The sequence below is a fragment of the Anabas testudineus genome, chromosome 1 (genome assembly GCF_900324465.2).
Source record: "Anabas testudineus chromosome 1, fAnaTes1.2, whole genome shotgun sequence".
In the NCBI taxonomy this organism is placed as follows: domain Eukaryota; kingdom Metazoa; phylum Chordata; class Actinopteri; order Anabantiformes; family Anabantidae; genus Anabas; species Anabas testudineus.
This window is the reverse complement of record NC_046610.1, coordinates 14,168,498-14,186,856: the sequence shown is the minus strand read 5'-3', so window position 1 is coordinate 14,186,856 and position 18,359 is coordinate 14,168,498. Positions and strand designations below refer to the sequence as shown.

General features: G+C 40.5%; 3 protein-coding genes across 5 annotated transcripts; 1 reads left to right on the top strand and 2 right to left on the bottom strand.

Annotated features, from left to right (window-relative positions):
• Positions 1-1,397: 1,397 nt before the first annotated feature.
• On the bottom strand, positions 1,398-6,669 carry si:ch211-243a20.3 (uncharacterized protein LOC100151507 homolog). Its single transcript, XM_033326333.1, has 5 exons — positions 6,065-6,669; positions 5,432-5,787; positions 4,404-4,541; positions 4,095-4,224; positions 1,398-1,840 (listed from the first exon to the last, which is right to left on the bottom strand). Exons 3-5 carry the CDS (start codon positions 4,522-4,524, stop codon positions 1,546-1,548), a joined length of 546 nt encoding a protein of 181 aa, XP_033182224.1. The 5' UTR covers positions 4,525-4,541; positions 5,432-5,787; positions 6,065-6,669; the 3' UTR covers positions 1,398-1,545.
• Positions 6,670-7,189: 520 nt separating this feature from the next.
• zgc:101679 (uncharacterized protein LOC450058 homolog) lies at positions 7,190-14,234 on the top strand. Its single transcript, XM_026360200.1, is given in 18 exon segments — positions 7,190-7,369; positions 7,778-8,047; positions 8,867-8,985; positions 9,238-9,360; positions 9,455-9,565; positions 9,652-10,141; positions 10,601-10,647; positions 10,824-10,896; positions 11,378-11,453; positions 11,455-11,538; positions 11,690-11,758; positions 11,840-11,960; positions 12,061-12,153; positions 12,306-12,370; positions 12,606-12,687; positions 12,840-12,886; positions 13,260-13,315; positions 13,433-14,234. Coding segments are annotated over 13 exon segments (954 nt in total). The 5' UTR covers positions 7,190-7,369; positions 7,778-8,047; positions 8,867-8,985; positions 9,238-9,360; positions 9,455-9,565; positions 9,652-10,082; the 3' UTR covers positions 13,515-14,234.
• emp1 (epithelial membrane protein 1) lies at positions 13,911-17,894 on the bottom strand. 3 transcript variants are annotated; one of them, XM_026360201.1, is made up of 5 exons: positions 17,778-17,894; positions 16,886-16,979; positions 16,387-16,486; positions 15,960-16,106; positions 13,911-15,358 (listed from the first exon to the last, which is right to left on the bottom strand). In XM_026360201.1, exons 2-5 carry the CDS (start codon positions 16,958-16,960, stop codon positions 15,201-15,203), a joined length of 480 nt encoding a protein of 159 aa, XP_026215986.1. In that variant the 5' UTR covers positions 16,961-16,979; positions 17,778-17,894; the 3' UTR covers positions 13,911-15,200. The 3 variants fall into 3 exon arrangements, with proteins under 3 accessions (XP_026215986.1, XP_026215988.1, XP_026215987.1); XM_026360203.1 differs by having other exon boundaries at positions 16,886-16,976; positions 17,773-17,858; XM_026360202.1 differs by having other exon boundaries at positions 16,886-16,976; positions 17,727-17,842.
• Between the last annotated feature and the right edge of the window lie 465 nt (positions 17,895-18,359).

The following is an 18,359-nucleotide window of genomic DNA, read 5'->3' as shown; positions in this document are numbered from 1 at the left end:
CTTGACGCCCACACATAGCAGTGTAGAGAGGAGGAGGGGGAGATATAGAGGAGGAGGATGGGTGTTTGATATTACAGTATAGGGGGCGAAAAATGGCGTGGGGGGTTCAAACCCATGCAGGGGGAGTCACAGGAAAGCAAAGTGAGCAGTTACAAATGGACAGTGAGAGAGAAGGGGCCGGAACATGCCAGACTGCGGTATGTGGTGCGGATGACGAGCGGAGTTGTAGCAGAGCAGAGAAACTGGTTGCTGTAGAAATACTTGGCAAAGTTTTAATGAAGGCATAAAGTTCGATGCCTGTGCCCACAACATGCGCACACACACACACACACACACGATAACCATACGCAAACAAACAGTATAATTATGTTAGCAGATAATAGCCCCCTCCCCTGCGCGGCCCACGACTTCAGCTAAGCAAAAACAAAAGATCAGACCTCCATGAATCAGTGTGATGTCACATCTGATTACAGCAGCAGGCGAGCACTGACACCCAGTGGCAACAACGAGGCATCCTCTGGTTGTAGTTTTACACTCGGTAGTGTTTGTCTTGTTGTTATTGGAGTTTAAAGGATGTGTTCACAGTCTTTCTTAACAAAAATACTGCAGATGTGAACAAAGGGGAGAAATTTCACAGTAAAAAAACATATAGTTTAACGATGATTACAGAAAAAACATAAAGTTTATAATTATTTCAGTTTGTTCAGTTCGTTGTGATGAGTTCAGTATTGAAATTCAGGATGAATTTCCAGGAAGGAAATTGCCCCATTTAAACCCCAGATGAATATTTATTAGTCATTCACTTATTCTTGGAAACTTTATTTCACATTTATGCTGGTTTACTCTTTCTAACTCGCTGACGGTGTACAAGCTCATCAGTCATAAGTACCAAAGGGCATGGTCCCTAACAGGAACCTTTTTAAGACATTATCTTGAACTAAACATGAGTTTACTTACACAGAAAATAAAGTGCAACTGTTTTCTACAGAGTGATGGTCGTTGACTTTCTCCATTGTTGCATGCTACCAAAAAATGCCAGTAAATTGCTAATGGATCCCCATTAGGCCCCGTTAGTTAGGAGGAGAAAGAGTGGTGTGATGTTGCATTTTGTGGTGGGAACACTTTTCAGGAAGCAGACTCACAAACTCTATATAACAAAACTTAATAAAGAAACCTGAAACACTCAGCAGATTCATATTTGTTTAAGGGCCAGAACAACAAGGCTGACAAGATGCTCGACTCCCCAGAAGTGAAGGGTAAAAAGTGATTTAGTAACACATGTTTATATAGTTAAGGACTGAGGTGTGTGTGTGTGTGTGTGTGTGTGTGTGTGTGTGTGTGTGTGTGTGTGTGTGTGTGTGTGTGTTCATCTGAATTAATGAGCTGTACAAAGTAAATATAGTCAAAAGAGTTTAATAAAAAATATGACTTATCTGTTATTACAAATAAGTCCTGATCTCACAGGACAAGCAGTGAGGTGAAATCTATACAGTTCCTGTATCTAAAGACACCTTTTCATTTTCCTCTTCTCCACTCTCTGCCTCTCTAACTCTCACCCCGAACCAGCTTCGCTCCCCCATTCTTCAGGACTCTCACCCGTCTCCTCCTCACCACCCTGCTTCCTCTCGGCAAGCTCAGGCTCGCCACCTCCCCTCTCAGGCTCTGAGATGCCAGAGCCCCGCCGCCGCCGCCTCCCGCCTCCTCCCCCTTTTCCCGGTAGCCGTGGCGACGGAGGAACGGCTCCAGCGTTGCTAGGCGATGAGAGAGCTCGGTGATGCGCCGGTGCAGCAGGGAGACTTCTCTGAATAGGTCGTTGACGGACTCGGACAGAGGGCGCACCCTGCAGGACAAACAGAGGAGGCTGGAGAATGGATGTGTCAACAGAAACAACAACAACAAGTGAGAAACAACATTTACATCCACTCTGTCATCACACTTCACAACTTTGCTGGATGACAACGCCATCGGCAGCGGTGTCGCACAGAGACAGGGTCCCACTTACAATGATGGTGTGATTAGATGTAGCTCTGGTCAGCTTCACCCATCAGCATCATCTCTCTATGGGTGTGCCTCCACGTTAGTCTCAGCATGAACCTCGACACTGAATCACAGCTTCACTGCTGTTCTTTTATATCTTGTGGCTCAGCAGGTGACTCACCTCTTGATTTATAGCCAATACAAATAAACAAATATATCTGCTTTTCCTTTCCTTTATAATTTCACAGCTTCTCGTATTGGCGCCGCCAACGGCCTGACTGCAGCGTGATCTGAGCTGAGGGCACAATCACACTCATGGTGTTTGTATCGTTGTAAACGATCCCGGTGTTGATCACAGTTTGATGTGCTGACGAGTAACCTGGTTACTCATGTGTGATTGTTACACATTTGTGAGCAAATGAACTGCTGGGTCACAAAATAAGCAGCAGCAGCAGCAGGTTAATAATGTGACAGTGAGTGTAAACCCCCAGTGGAGAGTCCTCCTACAACCTGCCTGCGGGCTTCTCTCAGCGTTGTGCCGTGTGGGCAGTGGCTTCCAATTGTTCTTCTTCACAGTGGAAGGGGTGCATTGAACGGCAGAGTCAACAGACTATTAAAAGTCATTTGAGAATGGGAAATAAAGCTTCAAATATGTCTTCCATCACTGTGGTGCCTCCCCAATTGGGGGCGCCAAAGGCCACCACCCAGCTCACCAACACCCAAAAGCAAGGCAGCCACAGTAAACCCCCTTCTTCACTTAATTGTCACATACGAATCAACAGGTAAACAAATGGATCTGCAGTTTTAATTTACCCGGCATGTTTGTAATGCATCTTCACAATCTGGTCTGACACTGTGATCCCTGTATGAAGCTTTGACTTTTACATCTTCTGGATTCAAATGAAAACACAGGACTAGAATCTGCCACTCTCACCATATTAAGTGATAACCTGAGTTTCTAATGCTGCAGATTGTTTATTTATGATAAATAGGAAGTGATCATAATTGAAGTTATTACTTGAGTATTGTACACTACAGTTTAAAATGTACAACTCCATCATATAATTCTTATAAAAACCCATGGTCCATTACTGTTGCTTAAAATACTGCAGCGTTAGGAGCTGAGCTGATCTTTTGATCATGATCAAAGTATCACAGATGCAGGCCTACAAATGTGAATTTCTTTTCAGAGCCTTTTAAGGTCGTCTTGTTTGTTGTCGGCTTAAAAGCTGAAAACTTCAAAGAATTTGTTTGACATTTCGGGATATATGCTACATCCTTGCTCAGAGTAAGACGAGAAGATCATTATCAGTCTCTGTCCGTTCAATGTGAAGATGTGGCCAGGGGACAGTTAACTCAGCAAAGACTGGATGTAAAGGTAAAACATACACTCTTGGAAGTCACTGTATCTGACAGAGAAATAGTTCAGCACATAAATCCATGTGCTGTTTTCAGACTCGACACTTCCCCGAGGTGTGTGTTATTTTATTTTCCATGTCTGCAGATCCAGGCTCGATGTTTCATCCTGTTTCCAGTCTTCATGCCGTAGCTTCATACAGAAATGACCACGGGTTTGATCAGCAGGATAGTCCAATCTACAGTTTATTTAATATTTTATATCATATCATTGTGGTGACACTGTTGAGGTAAGAATAGACTCTTTGTTGAAGACCTGTGTAATATTGTTTTGTGTATCTCCTTACTACATCTTTCTATATTATAATACATCTCCAAGCATTTCAGTCTTCTCTTTTTATTTGGTTGCATTATATTATTATATTTCTGGTCATGTTGAGCGTTTTGTTGTTTTGATGATGTATTTCTAAACGAGAAACAACAAGAGAACGTACAAATAAAATATGTAGTATGAATGATGAATGAAAGGAACATTTTCTAGGCCCTGAAGGACTAAAGGATCTGTGATACCTGAGGCCAGACCTAACTATCAGCTGCAGTAGAAATGGTAATGATAAAAGAACAAACTGGAACCATTCAATAATGTACAAGTCCCAGAACTGACTTTTAACAAGTCGTGCAGCATAATAAACCAAAAAAAAAGATGCTCAGGCAACAAATCACAGGAGACATCAGGGGGTGATGACAGTGGTGAACGTTACCTGGAGTAGTCGGGCAGCAGTGTGCTCGGCTGTGAGTGCAGCAGAGTCTTGATCTCACTGAAGAGACGTTTTCCCCACGCGTCTAAAACTCTGGTCACACTGCGCACTGAGGCCACATTCACACTGTCAGCTGAGGAGAAAACATAACACACAGCACCATCAATGAATCCCGAAAATCAGAGAGCATGTGTTGAATTAAGTTTCTGAAATTGGTGCAGTTCACTGATGAATTAACGTCACTCGCTCTGTGCTTCACAGACCTCGTATCTGTGAAACATTGGGGATCAAAAAAGGAGGCTCGTGATTTACCTCCCTCTCTGTAGTTCCAGTACCCGTGATCTAGTTCATTCTCCTCGCTGGCTGCACGCACCCCGGTTACCACGGCAACCAACACCAACACCATCAACACAGATCGAGACGCCATCATCATCAACAGACAGTCACCCCCTAATAAAAGACAGAGAGCCAGAGAGAGAGGAGACGAGAAAAGGGGGGGGGAAACAGTCCCAGCGTGTTGAAAATTCACTTTAGATCAGAAGAGACGAACAAAAAGCAGGAAGAGTCTGAGGTGAAATCACAGCTTCCATCGGGTGTGAAGCAGCAGCAGATGCAGATGTTCACACTCATCACTGACCCAGGTACAACTTTGTTATTTGGAGAGTGACAGCTTCATTTCATCAGAAGTTTTCGAGAAGGAAAACTGCTTCATGACCCGTGTAACCTTTAAAATTCAGTTTTTTAACTTCTGTCATGTCACGTTAGATATGTGTGTGTGTGTGTGTGTGTGTGTGTGAGTGAGTGTGTGTCTGAGAATAATTACCAATCTGATAAAACAAAGGAAGTTTTAAACTCTGTTTTTCCCTCTAATCCCATGACTGCAGGTCTGAGTGGAAAAAAAAAAAAACACAAGAGGAGGTGAGGAGGAGACGACCCAGAGAAATGGACAACAGCAGGGGGAAAAAAAACAGGAGTGCATCCATGTGACAAAGTGTGTGAATCATACTGGACGATAATAAGCCGATGACTCATTGTTGAGGTATTATAAATGTTTCCAGGGGATTTGAATTTGGAGATCGATCAAAGGCGCAGTGAACACGAACAATAACCCTAATACAGCTCGTTTCAAATCTGCCAAAACATCTGTCAAACAGCCAAACATCTGCAAAAACAAATCAACAACACTGAGCAATCAAGACACAAACCAGTGTCCCTCCACTTCGCTGGTTTGTGTTTGTGTTGGTGCTGCAGCAACTTCATATTTAACTTGATCTGCGCTGTTAGAAACATCACAGGCTGGAAACAGTTTAGGAAAAATCAGCAAATGAGCTGATACTCACGAGCTGAGGCGGCGATGATGCTTCAGATGTCAGCAGGAAGTCCTTCTTCGATGCAGTTTTGGATGCTAAATGCCTCTGCTTCTCTCCTCTTCCCTCCGTCACTCTCCTGATCTTCCCCTCTTAATTTGTTCCCTCGCTGTCCCCTCTCCACCCTCAACTTGCAGCTGTAATGTATTTATGAAGCGAGCACAGCAGGTCCAGAGCTGACCCTCTTCTACAGAAACTTCTCATTTGTGGAGAACTGTAGTATCTTTACACCCCTAACACGCCCAGCTCCCACTCTCTCTCACACTCGACAGCCAGCTGCTGCCAGATGTGTGGCACATCCACTTTCCTGCACTCGTCCTCTTTACTTCCTTTATGGAACAGACAGGTGGACGCGTGTCAGTGGCTGTGATCGCACTCGGCTGCAGGATCAAGTTTCTACAGTGACGAGTTTCTCACAACTCGAGTTTTATGTGTCTGCCTCCCAACACCTGATTGTGTTTAGGAGGAGCAGCGTACAACTTCTACTCGTACTTTGGAGCAATTTATAAAAGTTCATCTCTTTAATCTTTAATTATAAATGAATTCAATGTTTAATTGTGACATTTGACTATAGCTGTAAAATAAATGTAGTGGAATCAAACTTACAACATTTTCCCTATAAAATAAGATGGAATAAACTGCATCAAGTGGAAACATTTACATAGTTCCTCATGTACTGTAGTGCACTTCTTCAGTAGTTGGTTACTTTCCACTTCAGCTGACCAGCGGAGACTTACAATTTCAGGACATATTACACAGTCAGTCCACTGTGTTTAAAAAAAAAAAACAATGTTTTATATTCATTTAAATGCAGAACAAAACTGTGAATCCAGTTCAAAACATCAATGATGCTTTTAAAAATAATTAAATTAATCCAACCTGTGTGGAGGAATTGTATCTTATAGCCTTCTGCAGTAAGAGAGGAGATAAGGAGGTGAGTTATAAAATGGAACAGATCATTTTCTACTGACTGGCATCCAGATGTTATTGCAGCTCTCTCTCTCTCTTTCCCTGTTTTGCCGGTCAGAGTTGGCTACCGCTGCACCACAGCCAGAGAGAAAATGGTAAAAGGCGGAAAACAAAGACAGACGGGCCGATGAGGATAGATAATAATATTAACTGCAGCATTTCAACATGTGCGTGTCTCTGCTCGAGCTCAGAGAGCGATTCAAGAAGTCCCACTCGCAGCCACAACTGGTTCACATTAACAACAGGCAGCTTGTCACCTTGAGCTGAACTCCAGTCCAGCCTCTCTCTCTCTCTCTCTCTCTACACACACACACACACACACACACACACACACACACACACACACCCACACACACACACACACACACACACTCTGTCTTTTAAAAGCCACAGGAGGATGTGTGCACTTTGTGGCTCACAGTTTATTTCTCCAACACTGTCTTGCTACACTTACTACATTACACTTCTCCTTACATTAAGAAAAAAAAAAAAAAGAAATGAAATAAAAATAATGCAACCTCAAACATTCCAGCTTAACATACCAAAAAAAGCAGGTTAGGGACTGACACTGAACATTTCTTTTGCTCCTTGTGTTTTTTTTGTTTTTTTTTAGCCCTCTGGTGTGAAGCGTTTTCACTTTTTCACTTCAAACGTTGTGCAACAGTAAATGCTCTTTTCACTCGGGCTCTGACTGCTTTAATCTTCCCCAATGGGTCAATCTACAGGAAAAAGAAAGAAAAAAAGACATTTTGGGGAAGTGGAATTGCCAGAAACAGGAAACGCAGCGCTGCAGCTGAGGTGTCAGTACAAGGCGACACACACTGAGGAGGCACAAAGAGAAAACACAACAAATAGACCACAACATGAACTCACAATTCTCCGTGTTAATTTGGATATTTGTTTTTTTCCTCCACTATGTATGCTCGCAAAAGGACTCACCAAGTAAGCCATTTAAAAACTACCTTCATACAGACGTGTTGTTTGTTGTACGATCACTCATTAAGTAAAGACAAGCTGGAAACTCGTTCTGGATCACTAAACCAGTTATTGGATTGTTTGCAGCCAATGTACAGTAGTGTGACATTACCTGTAACTTACGGCCGTCACAAACTCATAAATGTGTTCAAATGACTTGATTTGAGTTTATAATGATGTCAAAATAGAGTAAAATAGCTACAGGTTTAAGAAGTAAGGACTAATCAATTGTTTTTGCCTGATAATCACTTTAACTTACTCTCCATATTTATTGAATACATTCTTACAGACATCATTTTCTGCTGAATCACTAAGTGTTAAATAGAGGAATCATATCAGCACTAACATTAACCTCAACGTTATGTCCCCTCGCAGAATTATCACTGACATCCAGAGTGTTTGTGACCCTCAAAGGCAACGATCTCACTATTGGTGGTGAATTGAAGAAACCTGAAAACCAAAGTGAGGACACGTTGGCGTGCTTCGATCCAGTCCACAAAGAGATATACAGCTGCCCCATCTCTTCCACAGCTGGCCAAGCAAGGAACGATAAGCTGACACTGGAGCTGAAAAAGCTGAATACTTCAGGAGAATATTCCTGCAAATATCAAACAGTGGCGGTGTACTGGTACCTTCATGTGAGAGGTGAGCAGAACAGGGGTTTCATAGATTCATAGATTCCCATAAAATGTATTCAAATGCATTATATATATTATATTATATACATATAGATATGTATATATATATACAAGAAGAAGTCGAGTAAAGTCATGGTTGTTCTATTACAGTGAGAAGCTGTAGTTCATTGTTGGTTTTAGTATTTTTATGAGACTTCCTGATAATAACAAATTATAGAAAATACTGAAAAATCACGGTCCTTATCCTGAAGTTTGTGCAGATGAGAATGTGATGTGGCTCATGTGCCAAAAAAAATGATGTACGAAAATGGCAAGAGTGATGAGAAAGAAGGATTGAGGCGGCCTTATGCTCGAAGTAAGCAGAAGGAGAGGACTATTAGTTTGTGGGAATCCTCTTTTGTTTGTCGCTTGCCTGTAAAATGACAGATAGAAACTGAAAATGAAGTTCTGCTCGGCACAAAGCCGCTTAAATTGCTAGAAAAGTTGTAGGTCAATTATTTACACATTATTCACCAAGATATGTGTTAGTTTACAGAGGAAATATGATCAGAGTGATGTGATAAACCTTCGTTGTTCCAGGTTTACATGGAAATATCACAGATTTTCAGTCTTAGATGTTTGGATGCCTCTGGTTGTTTTCTTTCTTATCACTTTAATCATTTAACTCAGGACCTCAAAAGAAGTTAATGCACTGAAATCTTTTATTAAATCACTTTAACCTGTGGATTGTTTGTCTCACACAAGAGGGATTTTTCTGTCTAGCTCTGCCGTCCAGGTAAAATGCATTCCTGGAACAGACTGACGTTGAACGCTGTGTGTTTTCCAGATGAGGGTTTCAAAATGCTTGCAAGAGTGAATTACACAAAATACATCTTAGCAGCTGTCACTGGCGTGCTGCTGATTGTCAGTGTGGTCGGCTCTGTGTATGTCTTCAGAGGACATTGGGTAAGATCTGTCTTTCTCACAGCCTGACAAGTTGAGAAACTGCAAACTGCAAAGTGGTGTTGTAAAGACAGTGTTGTAGATTTTGTGTCATTTTGTAGATTTTATTTTGGAGATCAGCCTCTTAAATCTCCATATTACAATTTTATTACTCTGAATGATTTAATTGTTGAGTCGTTATTTTTAGATTTTCGTTTATTGCCTTTTATTGTCTTCTATATTAAATAATCTAAGTTTTCATTTCTAAAAAATCAGATTACTAAATGCAGACAGACCAACGGGAAAGGAAAACAGAACAAAGAAGAAACAAAGAAACGAGGAGAGGTGAAAGAAGAGAGCGTCAGTGCAATTACAGATCCGTCTACCTCTTTCTATGCTGTAAGGAACTTTATACTCATCACAGGTTTCACTGTCCTCCGTCATTTATGCATTTATAAAATGACATTTGTATTAAAATGAGAAATTCTCTCAGAGTCTAGAGCCTCGGCCCAGGTCCATTTATGATGAGCTGCACCGTTCACCTGCCAACAAAAATCCAGACCAACAGATGACCAAACCCAAGAAAAGGGAATCTCACCAAACAGTCAGTGTGAACTTCAGGACATGCTTTCTGTCAGTTGAAAACAATAAAACGCGCAGCTGGTGAACTAACTTCTACTTTCTCCACAGAAGCAGCAAACCACACAACAGGAGGATGAAGGCCAATTTGAGTCTGTTTACGAGAACTACTGAGTCATAAATCAGGAGATAGTGATATTTATATCAGTATCTGAGATGATGTCTGTGTACTTTGCTGTGTCATTGTCACCTGTTGAAGGCAACAGAAAAAAGCATATAAAACATATAATTATAATATTATTATTAGTTAGTTTAAGTAAAAATATGTATTAGAGTATTGATATTATGGTATTAAACCACTAAGGAATGAAAATAAAGGTGTTCTCATACACTCCTTATATGGGTATTTCCTTCTGTATAACCCGCCCCCCTATGCGTGCGACGACCAATAACATTGTGATGTCTGGATTCTACGAACCAATGGCAATGCTCCTATCAACAGGACTTCCTGGTTTGCTTGGGTTTGTTTTTCTCCATTGACAATGGCTGCTGAGGGCGATTTTCTTGCACGATATCGTGCTGTGTCGAATAAACTGAAAAAGTAAGGCTTTCAGTTATACTGTTTAGAAAATAAGCACGATTGAATACCAAGATTAACTTAATGTTAATTGTCATGAATGCTACTGAGAGGTAAAACAGCTAGCACAGCTAGCTAAGCTAATCGTTAGCTTATCATTAGTGTCAGTGTCATGTTAGATCTGTAACTTAACGCTTTGTGTTAGTGTAATTCTTAAAAAAATCATAGTCATTACAGATTGAATTGTTCAGTCTAAGCTTATAAAACAGATGCTTTAAATTACTTGACAGCTAATGGGTAATTTAACCAGCTAAACACGATCATGTAGCTAGCTAACATTACATCACAGCCCATTAAATTGATATCATTCATCTCTTTAGCTCAATAACAGCAACCGTAGGAAGTGTTTTATTAATGTAAGATCGATATAACAGGTTCATTTTGAAATTTCATAAAAATTCATAGCGTTGTGTTTTATCGCAGGCGTTTTCTTCGAAAGCCAAATGTAGCGGAGGCAAGTGAGCAGTTTGGTGAGTGTCTGTTTGTGTTATTATCATATTAACCTGTAGATTATTACTTCAACCATATTATTGTTAAAGTAAACTTTAGTGTTACTGCTGTCGCTCCTCATCCTAGTAAGGAAATGTGTGTCATCAGACTGTTTCTTGTCACTTGATTGTAATTTGCTTTTCTCCTGTCCTGTCAGGTCAATTAGCCAAGGAGCTAAAGCAGCAGGACTGTCTGCAGTATGCTGCCTTCTGCAACCTGGCCATGGCTCGGTGAGAGGACACTGAACAAACTGGACACTCCTGTAATGTATAGAACAGTTTTAGCAACACAGGGTCATTTGCTTATTTTGTTGATTTAGCCCCAAAATCTACTATGAAAGCAAAATCCAAAAAAAACATAGCAAATTAGCTTTAAGGTAGTTAAGGTAATGTTCATTTACCAGCCACATGCAGCTTACATCAGGCATGGTAAGTCACTGTGACTTACTAATATAATTTCTAACTAATATTGTCAGTCAACTTACTTGATTTTTTTTTTTTAACATACTTTATTGATCCTCTTGAGGAAATTGTTGTGTGGACAGCTGCAGTGGATGCTGCACTACTGTGGGGTTTCAGTGTCTTTCCCAAGGACACCTCAACATATAGGCAGGAGGAACCAAGAATCAGTCAGGGTTTATAGACAACTGCTGACCCAAATGTCGTTTAATGCGTCTGTTGTTGTTTCACATCCTAAATGTCTGAACTGCAGATGTGAGCAGACTCTTTTTAACGCTCCTGGAGAGGCCCTGGCGTTAACCGATGCTGCCCGCCTCTTTCTCTCATCCTGAAAAAGAGAATCGGGCCCTGCAGGCCCCAGGCTTTGATGAGCACCTTCAGGCTGCACTTAATTGCTATGGCTTTGCCATCAAGGTACACTATGATTTCTTAATTTCATTTTAGTGCCAAAAGCAACAGATGTGCTCTAAGTAATCCTTTATTCAATGTGAATGGATTTTAGACATTCCTGTCACGTGACTACATTGCCATAGAGACAATACATTGACAGTACCGTGATTTACAGGTGTACATTGAGATGAACCAGCCTGTGATGGCGGCCAGCCTGTGTCTCGAACTTGGCAATGCACTCAAGGTAAAATTCTTTTTATTTACTTATTTATTTGATATATTTCATATTACATAATAAACTCAGCTATTTCTCTTGCTCCAATAGGAAATGAACAGGCCAGGAGAGGCTATTGTTCATTATCAGAGGGCTGCAGAGTTGCAGACACAAATGCCGATTGAAGCACTGTTGTCAATGGGAGAAATGGCTACATGTAAAATTTTAACCCGTGAGTTAATCTAATTATGCAACTGTTGCATAATTTATGCAAATATATGATTTAACTTAATTTTCTGAAGCTGACTTTGAGTTCTGCTTATGTGTTGCAGGTGACTATGATGGTGCTTTGTCAGTGTTCACAGAGATGCAACTGATATGCCAAGAGAGGGGATTGCAGCTGCCTGGTACCAGCACCCCTGTTGGTGAGGATTAGCTTTTATCTACAAACTCTCCTGTATAAAATATAATTTATGTGCGTGTTACATTTTTTCTCAGTAATACAGTTTAGAAACAGAAAATGAAAACTGGAACAAACTTAAATATTGTACAATAAGCTGTCTCGCGTTTTTTCAAGGTGCTTTTCTGGACATTGTGGCAAAATGTGAGATCTCCAGAGTGCTGCTGCTGATGCTGCTTGAGGTAAAACCTTGTTTACCCTGTAGATTTTTGACCCCACATTTACACAGCAGCATGAACTCCTGCCAGTGTTTGTAGTGTGAAACAGCCATCAACTTCAAGAAAAGATTTCACATTTTGAGATTCTGTCAAAACTGATCACTTCAAATCTCTACATTACTTACAGTTAAGTGTAGAACGAACAGATTGTTGTTGCAACAGCATTTAAATTGTTCATCTATTTCCTTTTGTTGTGCAGCCTCCACCTCAGAAGTTGTTGCCAGAACATGCGCAGACCCTGGAAAGATACGCATGGGAGTCCTTTGACCCCCACAGTCAAGGTAAAGGCTCCTCAATATATTTTAGAGTACTGTTGACTGTTGGTCTCTCACCCAGTGTTAGGCGGGCTGATGAATAGAATAGAAATTGATTATGAATCCTGTGTGTCGTATTTAAACGCTGTATTGTGAACATATTTTTGTTTCTCTACCAGTGACCTTCCTGCCTGAGAATGTGTTCCTGCTCCTGCAGTCAGTAGTGGTGAGTTTCATCATCCACATTCTTCTACAGTTCACAGGATTTCCTCTCATCCTTAGAGAAAATGTGACACATAACCATGATAAATGTGCTACAGTTTATCGTTTGTTGTGAGTTGAACGCATTTCTTTTGCAGCATTTACATTGGTGGGTTTAAACGTGTCTTTTATTGGGAAGCAGTTTATATTCACAGAATCATGAATGATTTAAAAATATTCTGTAAAGCAGCTTGTTCCAGTCTTGCAAACCATATCCATGGTATTGAAAGATTTCTAAGACGGCATAAACTCATTCACTGATTAAACTTGTCAAAATAATTTTAATCTGCAGCCCTGGTTTCATTTGTGTGGTGTATAATAGCAAATCTGTTTTGCAGATGGCGTGTCAAGAAAAAGATACAGAGTCCCTCAAGTCTCTTCAGACTGAGCTATGGTATGACATTTGAAAACACATCAATTTCCATTTTGTGATGAGGACTGAGCAGCATTTTTTTTACTTTTCATTTTGAGTATTAATTATGTGTGTAAAAACATCTTTTTCCCTCCTTAGGCCGTTTCTGACTGCCGAGCAGAATCACCTTCTCCACCTAGTGGTTCAGGAGCGCATTACACCATCTGGCCAAGGCATTTAGTAGTCCAGTTTTTACTCACTTCCTCTGGGAGCCATACTTTATATAATGGAACATTCCTGTTTCAGACTTGGTCTGTTGTAAGGCCTGAAAATGTGTTTTCAAAACTTTAGTGTTGTAACCTAAACCCAGACAAACGCACCCACTACAAAACTTTGCCCTTATTAAGCAAAATCAGGCAGATTCAGAAATAAGTGCAACAGCTCTTTCTAGTACAGCGTGTTGTCGTTTATTACCTTGATGTGATGGTGTTTGTCAGGATGTTCAGTTGAGACCAAATTTAAATTATTTGTGATCTCACTTGAGTCATTGCTACAAAACTGGACCAATCAATATGTAGTTGTTATGTAACCTGTATTAGATGTTCTATTCACACCAGTTTAAGACATGACACGTGAATTATTACGTTATTTGTTTTATTAAGAAATGATATGGCTTAAATCCCTATATAATTACAAACAAAACTTTCTGTTGCATAGTTCTGTAACATGATGACATGAAACACTGTTGTCCCTGTTCACGTTATGTTCACTTGTACAAACTTAGTGTACTTTTCTTATCATAGCAGCCAACGTCTGACACAAAATCAAACATGATTAAAGAACACTTCATACAAAATGTTACAAAAATATAATGGTTAAAATGTACATAGACTACAAAAGGGTTACGATATACTGCAGTTGTAAAATAACGATACATGATTAAAACTACTCGGACTGTAAATTGAGGCCTGTCTTTCCTGATTGTTCAAGTACTGCAACGGGAATGCAGATTTGCGAACATGCTTTACCTTCTGGGTGTCTTTAAGTTTTGGATCTGGAAATATGCAGTAGTAGTTGTCAGCCTCACGATATGATTATACAGGATAATAAAGTATTTAATCTCACAGAGTATAGCGCTTTTACTGAGGGCTTTACCCTTCCCACAACTGTAGCTTTTGATTCCTTAAGCAATAACGTTCAACATTTTGACATGTACATATATTTGCTTCTTTGTTGACAGATGGATTAGTTAGAAGACTGGTACCTATATCATGTCTGTACAGTAAATATGAAGCTGTAGCTGACTGAAAATGAGGAAATGCTGAGCTTGACCTACCGCTAGAAGCACCAGTACAAACACCAGGTTAATAAAACCAGAGTTGGTTATTTTAACAGCAGCGTTACGACAAGGTAACACTTAAGCTTTACAGGTTTTAGCGGCCGTTTCCCTGTTTCTAGTCTCTCTGCTCAGCTTTTCTGGCTTCATATCTCAACAGGTTTGTGTGTTGTGTCTATTTTCTGGCCATGAAGCAAATAAATCTATCAAAATGTCAAGGTATTAAGTAAGTACTAATGTTAGTGAAGTGAACAATGAGTCGTACCACTATGAAATAAGTGCCTTTAGGAGTTAACTATGAGTTTATGTCCCTATTATTCTTGATTAAAATGTTGCCTTGCCTTTTTTCTCACTTTAATAAAACAAATCTAGGAATAAAATATTCAGCTCTTCATCTAAAACTAGCTCGAGCTTCAATTTATAATACAAATACGGCTCTTGTTAGCGATTAAACATAACTCCTCCATTTTCCTAGCTGCAGATGTAGATCAGCTGTTTAAGCTTTTTACAACTTTTGAAGTAAATCCCATTTTTGTCATTTCCCAATTTTTAATGGAACATGATCCGTCCCTGCTCTCATTTCTCATCTTTTTAGTTCTTTTTCCGCAGGACGAGGTAGGTGATCGCTAAAAGGAAGCTGAGGACAAAAGAGATCCAGGCCAGGATGTAGCAGTGTCCGTACCCTCCGCTGGTATCATTGATGTGAAGCTTAGCCGTGTAGATGGAGGCTGCTATCATTATACACAGGCCTGCAGGAGAGAGGGGGACACCGTCACACACATCCTGACAAGTCTACCTAGTACTATTCCATTGACAAACCTCATCCAACATATTTTGGTTTGAACATTTATTCCGGCTCTCACGTCCGTTCTTAACCTTACATTTGCATCCCAGTGTAAAAGTTAACAGTGACGCAGACGTTTCAAATGCTTTATAGAAGACTTATCTACTGCAGAGATGTCGTGTCATCGACGTGTTTGAGATCGATCTGCCCTGTCAGTATGAAGACAGACCAGCTGAACTGGTTTTTGGCTAAATTGAAAGCTTGCAGACTCTTGAAACTTGATGGCAAATTAGTTAAAAAACACTGACAGAGCACATCAGCACTAATCAACTAAATGATCTGCATCTATCTTATGGAGAAACTCACTGTGCTGCAGCTTAGCTTTGACAGATTTAGAGTTAAACATGATACAGATGATCCACACAGAAGCCGAGTTCAACAGTGTTCAAACACTCACACCACTGTTGTCGTTTACAGTAAAGCTTTTTGCACACGCCCTCAACAGAAATGTACTAATGTAACCTCTATAAAATATTTGTCACAGCTGTAGGTGAGACATTACTTACAGGAGATTAGCAGTAAAATGCCAGTGAGGGCGAATCTCTGGCCTTTGGGCAGGGTGAACAGCTGGGCCACAAACACAAACAGGGCCAGGATGGCAAAAATGCAAGCGAGCACTGAGGTGGCCTGCACCGTCTGGAAATATTCTCCAGCTGCAGGATAACACAAAAGACACAGTCAGTGAAGGATTAACGACTCCACTCTGTTTTTTATATACTGTATATTCATAGTCATAAAATCACTGACATAGAACCATGAGCTCTGATCTGATTTCTAGTCCGTAATAACATTTCTGACCAGTTACTTTCTGTGTCTACAGCTGAACATCTGGCACCTCTTGGTCAGATCAAGTCATCATGCAAACTTCATTGCAACAAACGTAACAGCTCTCAGATGACCGATCCCATTCATAAAAACAGCCATAGCCTTTACCATATGGGTAGTCGTCCAGGTTGGTGTAATGCCAGGCTGAGTCTTTTAATGTCCACTTGGCCCACAAGTCAGTAGACACTAAATCAGCGACCCACCAGGCCTGACGATCGAGAGGAAGAGACAGAAAAACAGGGCATCAGGGGAAACATCAGCTGTAAAGAAGTATTCAGTCAAAGCTCTTAGATTTGCTTTTCCTTTTTTTCATTCCCCACATTTATATAGAAGCATTGACACTGTCACCGTTTGGAAAATCATCCTCTCTGGTTTGTAGACTGAACTCTGCAGGTGGCAAAATGACCAACACCCGAAAACAAATATTGACATTTGTCTTCTACATATTTAATCACACATCTTGATGTTGGCCTGAGATACACTAAAGATTCATCTGTCTCAGTGTGAAAGAAAGAAAACTCGTTCAGGCCTTTAGTTGGTGACGTTTAGAAACCCATGAGACACATATTGCTCAAAATGAGAAGAGAAGTCATTTCTATCCACTTACATTATCGATGGTGGCCACCAGCAGCAGGATGATGGTGGTGATGTGCACAACAACGAGCCCAGCCAGCATCAACATCGTGGCCCTATGGAAACTGATAACAAGGCAAATGAGGGAGGATGCACACTATTATTTACTTTCTCTTCATGGAGTTTAATAACAAAGGCTTTCACAGGCGGAAACAGTAGTTCACACACACACACACACACACACACACACACACACACACACACAGTGAGCTGTCCCAAATAAACGGTCTCAAAGTGAAATCACTCAGGGGTGAGATAAGAGAAGTTGAATTGAAACCCAGCCTCGCCCCAAAACTAAAAATGACTTTTTAACTTTTATCAAACACATCACAGGTTCCTGCTAAGAAAAAAAAAAAAAAAAAGTTTTTTCTTCACAGCTTATTTACTTGGAGGGTTCAAATCAATTTCCATCCATTTGTATCAGCCAGAAAATCCGTAACGACCCATTTTCTTGGCTTTAAACAGTTTCCGTCGACAAGAAAGACGCATTTGTTGGAGACGGCGTCAGGACATTCCCAAACACACACACACACACACACACACACACACACACACACACACAGGCCCTGTACTGTAGTCTACAACTCTGAATACGAGCAGTGAAATAATAAACACACGTCTGACTGTTAGACAGACAGACTCTATATTCCCTGTTAAACTCCACCGAGCTTGGAGTCGGGAGTCGTTTCAACGCCTCTTTGCGCTCATTGTCACTCGAACAGTGAAAATCTAAACTACGCTTAATCTCGCTTGTCTGTGCTCCACAGAAGAAGAAAAAAAAAACACAGAAAGCATGTAAAGCATTTGACCTTTACCTGTTAAAACCACCACTTTACGCGTAACAACGTGGATAATCGTTACCTGAAAAAAGCGCCTTCACGCACAACGCACTGCCCGCGAGTTATTTGGGAATGTGAAAGGCTGTAGACCCACCCAGCTCCGAATTCAAAACATACACATCATCCTGTTTTCCCTCTCGGTTCCCTCTCTTTTCCTTCAGCAGGCCCCACCCATAACATTTGAAATGAAATGTTCCCATGAACCAAACGGATCTGCGTCTCCGAGCGGTGCGTAAAGAGCAGCAGAGCCTAAAACAAAAAAACACCTTCAGCTTCTTTCGATTTATTACTTTGTACGATTCATTTTACACCACGGAGAGAGTCATTTTGGACATAAACAAGAGCAGTGAAAGTGTCCATCTTACTTGTCTTTTACTTGCTGGTTAATAAAACACAGAAAATATGTACAATGCCACGTTTAAGACTTTACACTGTGATGACAACATGTGTTCAAGAAAGTAAAAAATGTAATTACATAAAGTTTCAGTTCCAATTGGTCAAGTTCAATTCTTACCAGAAGCAGGATGTGGCACATTAACACACAAGACTCTTCAGATAAAGACAAAATGTCCTAGTTTAAATGGGAATTGTCAGAAAGATATTATAACC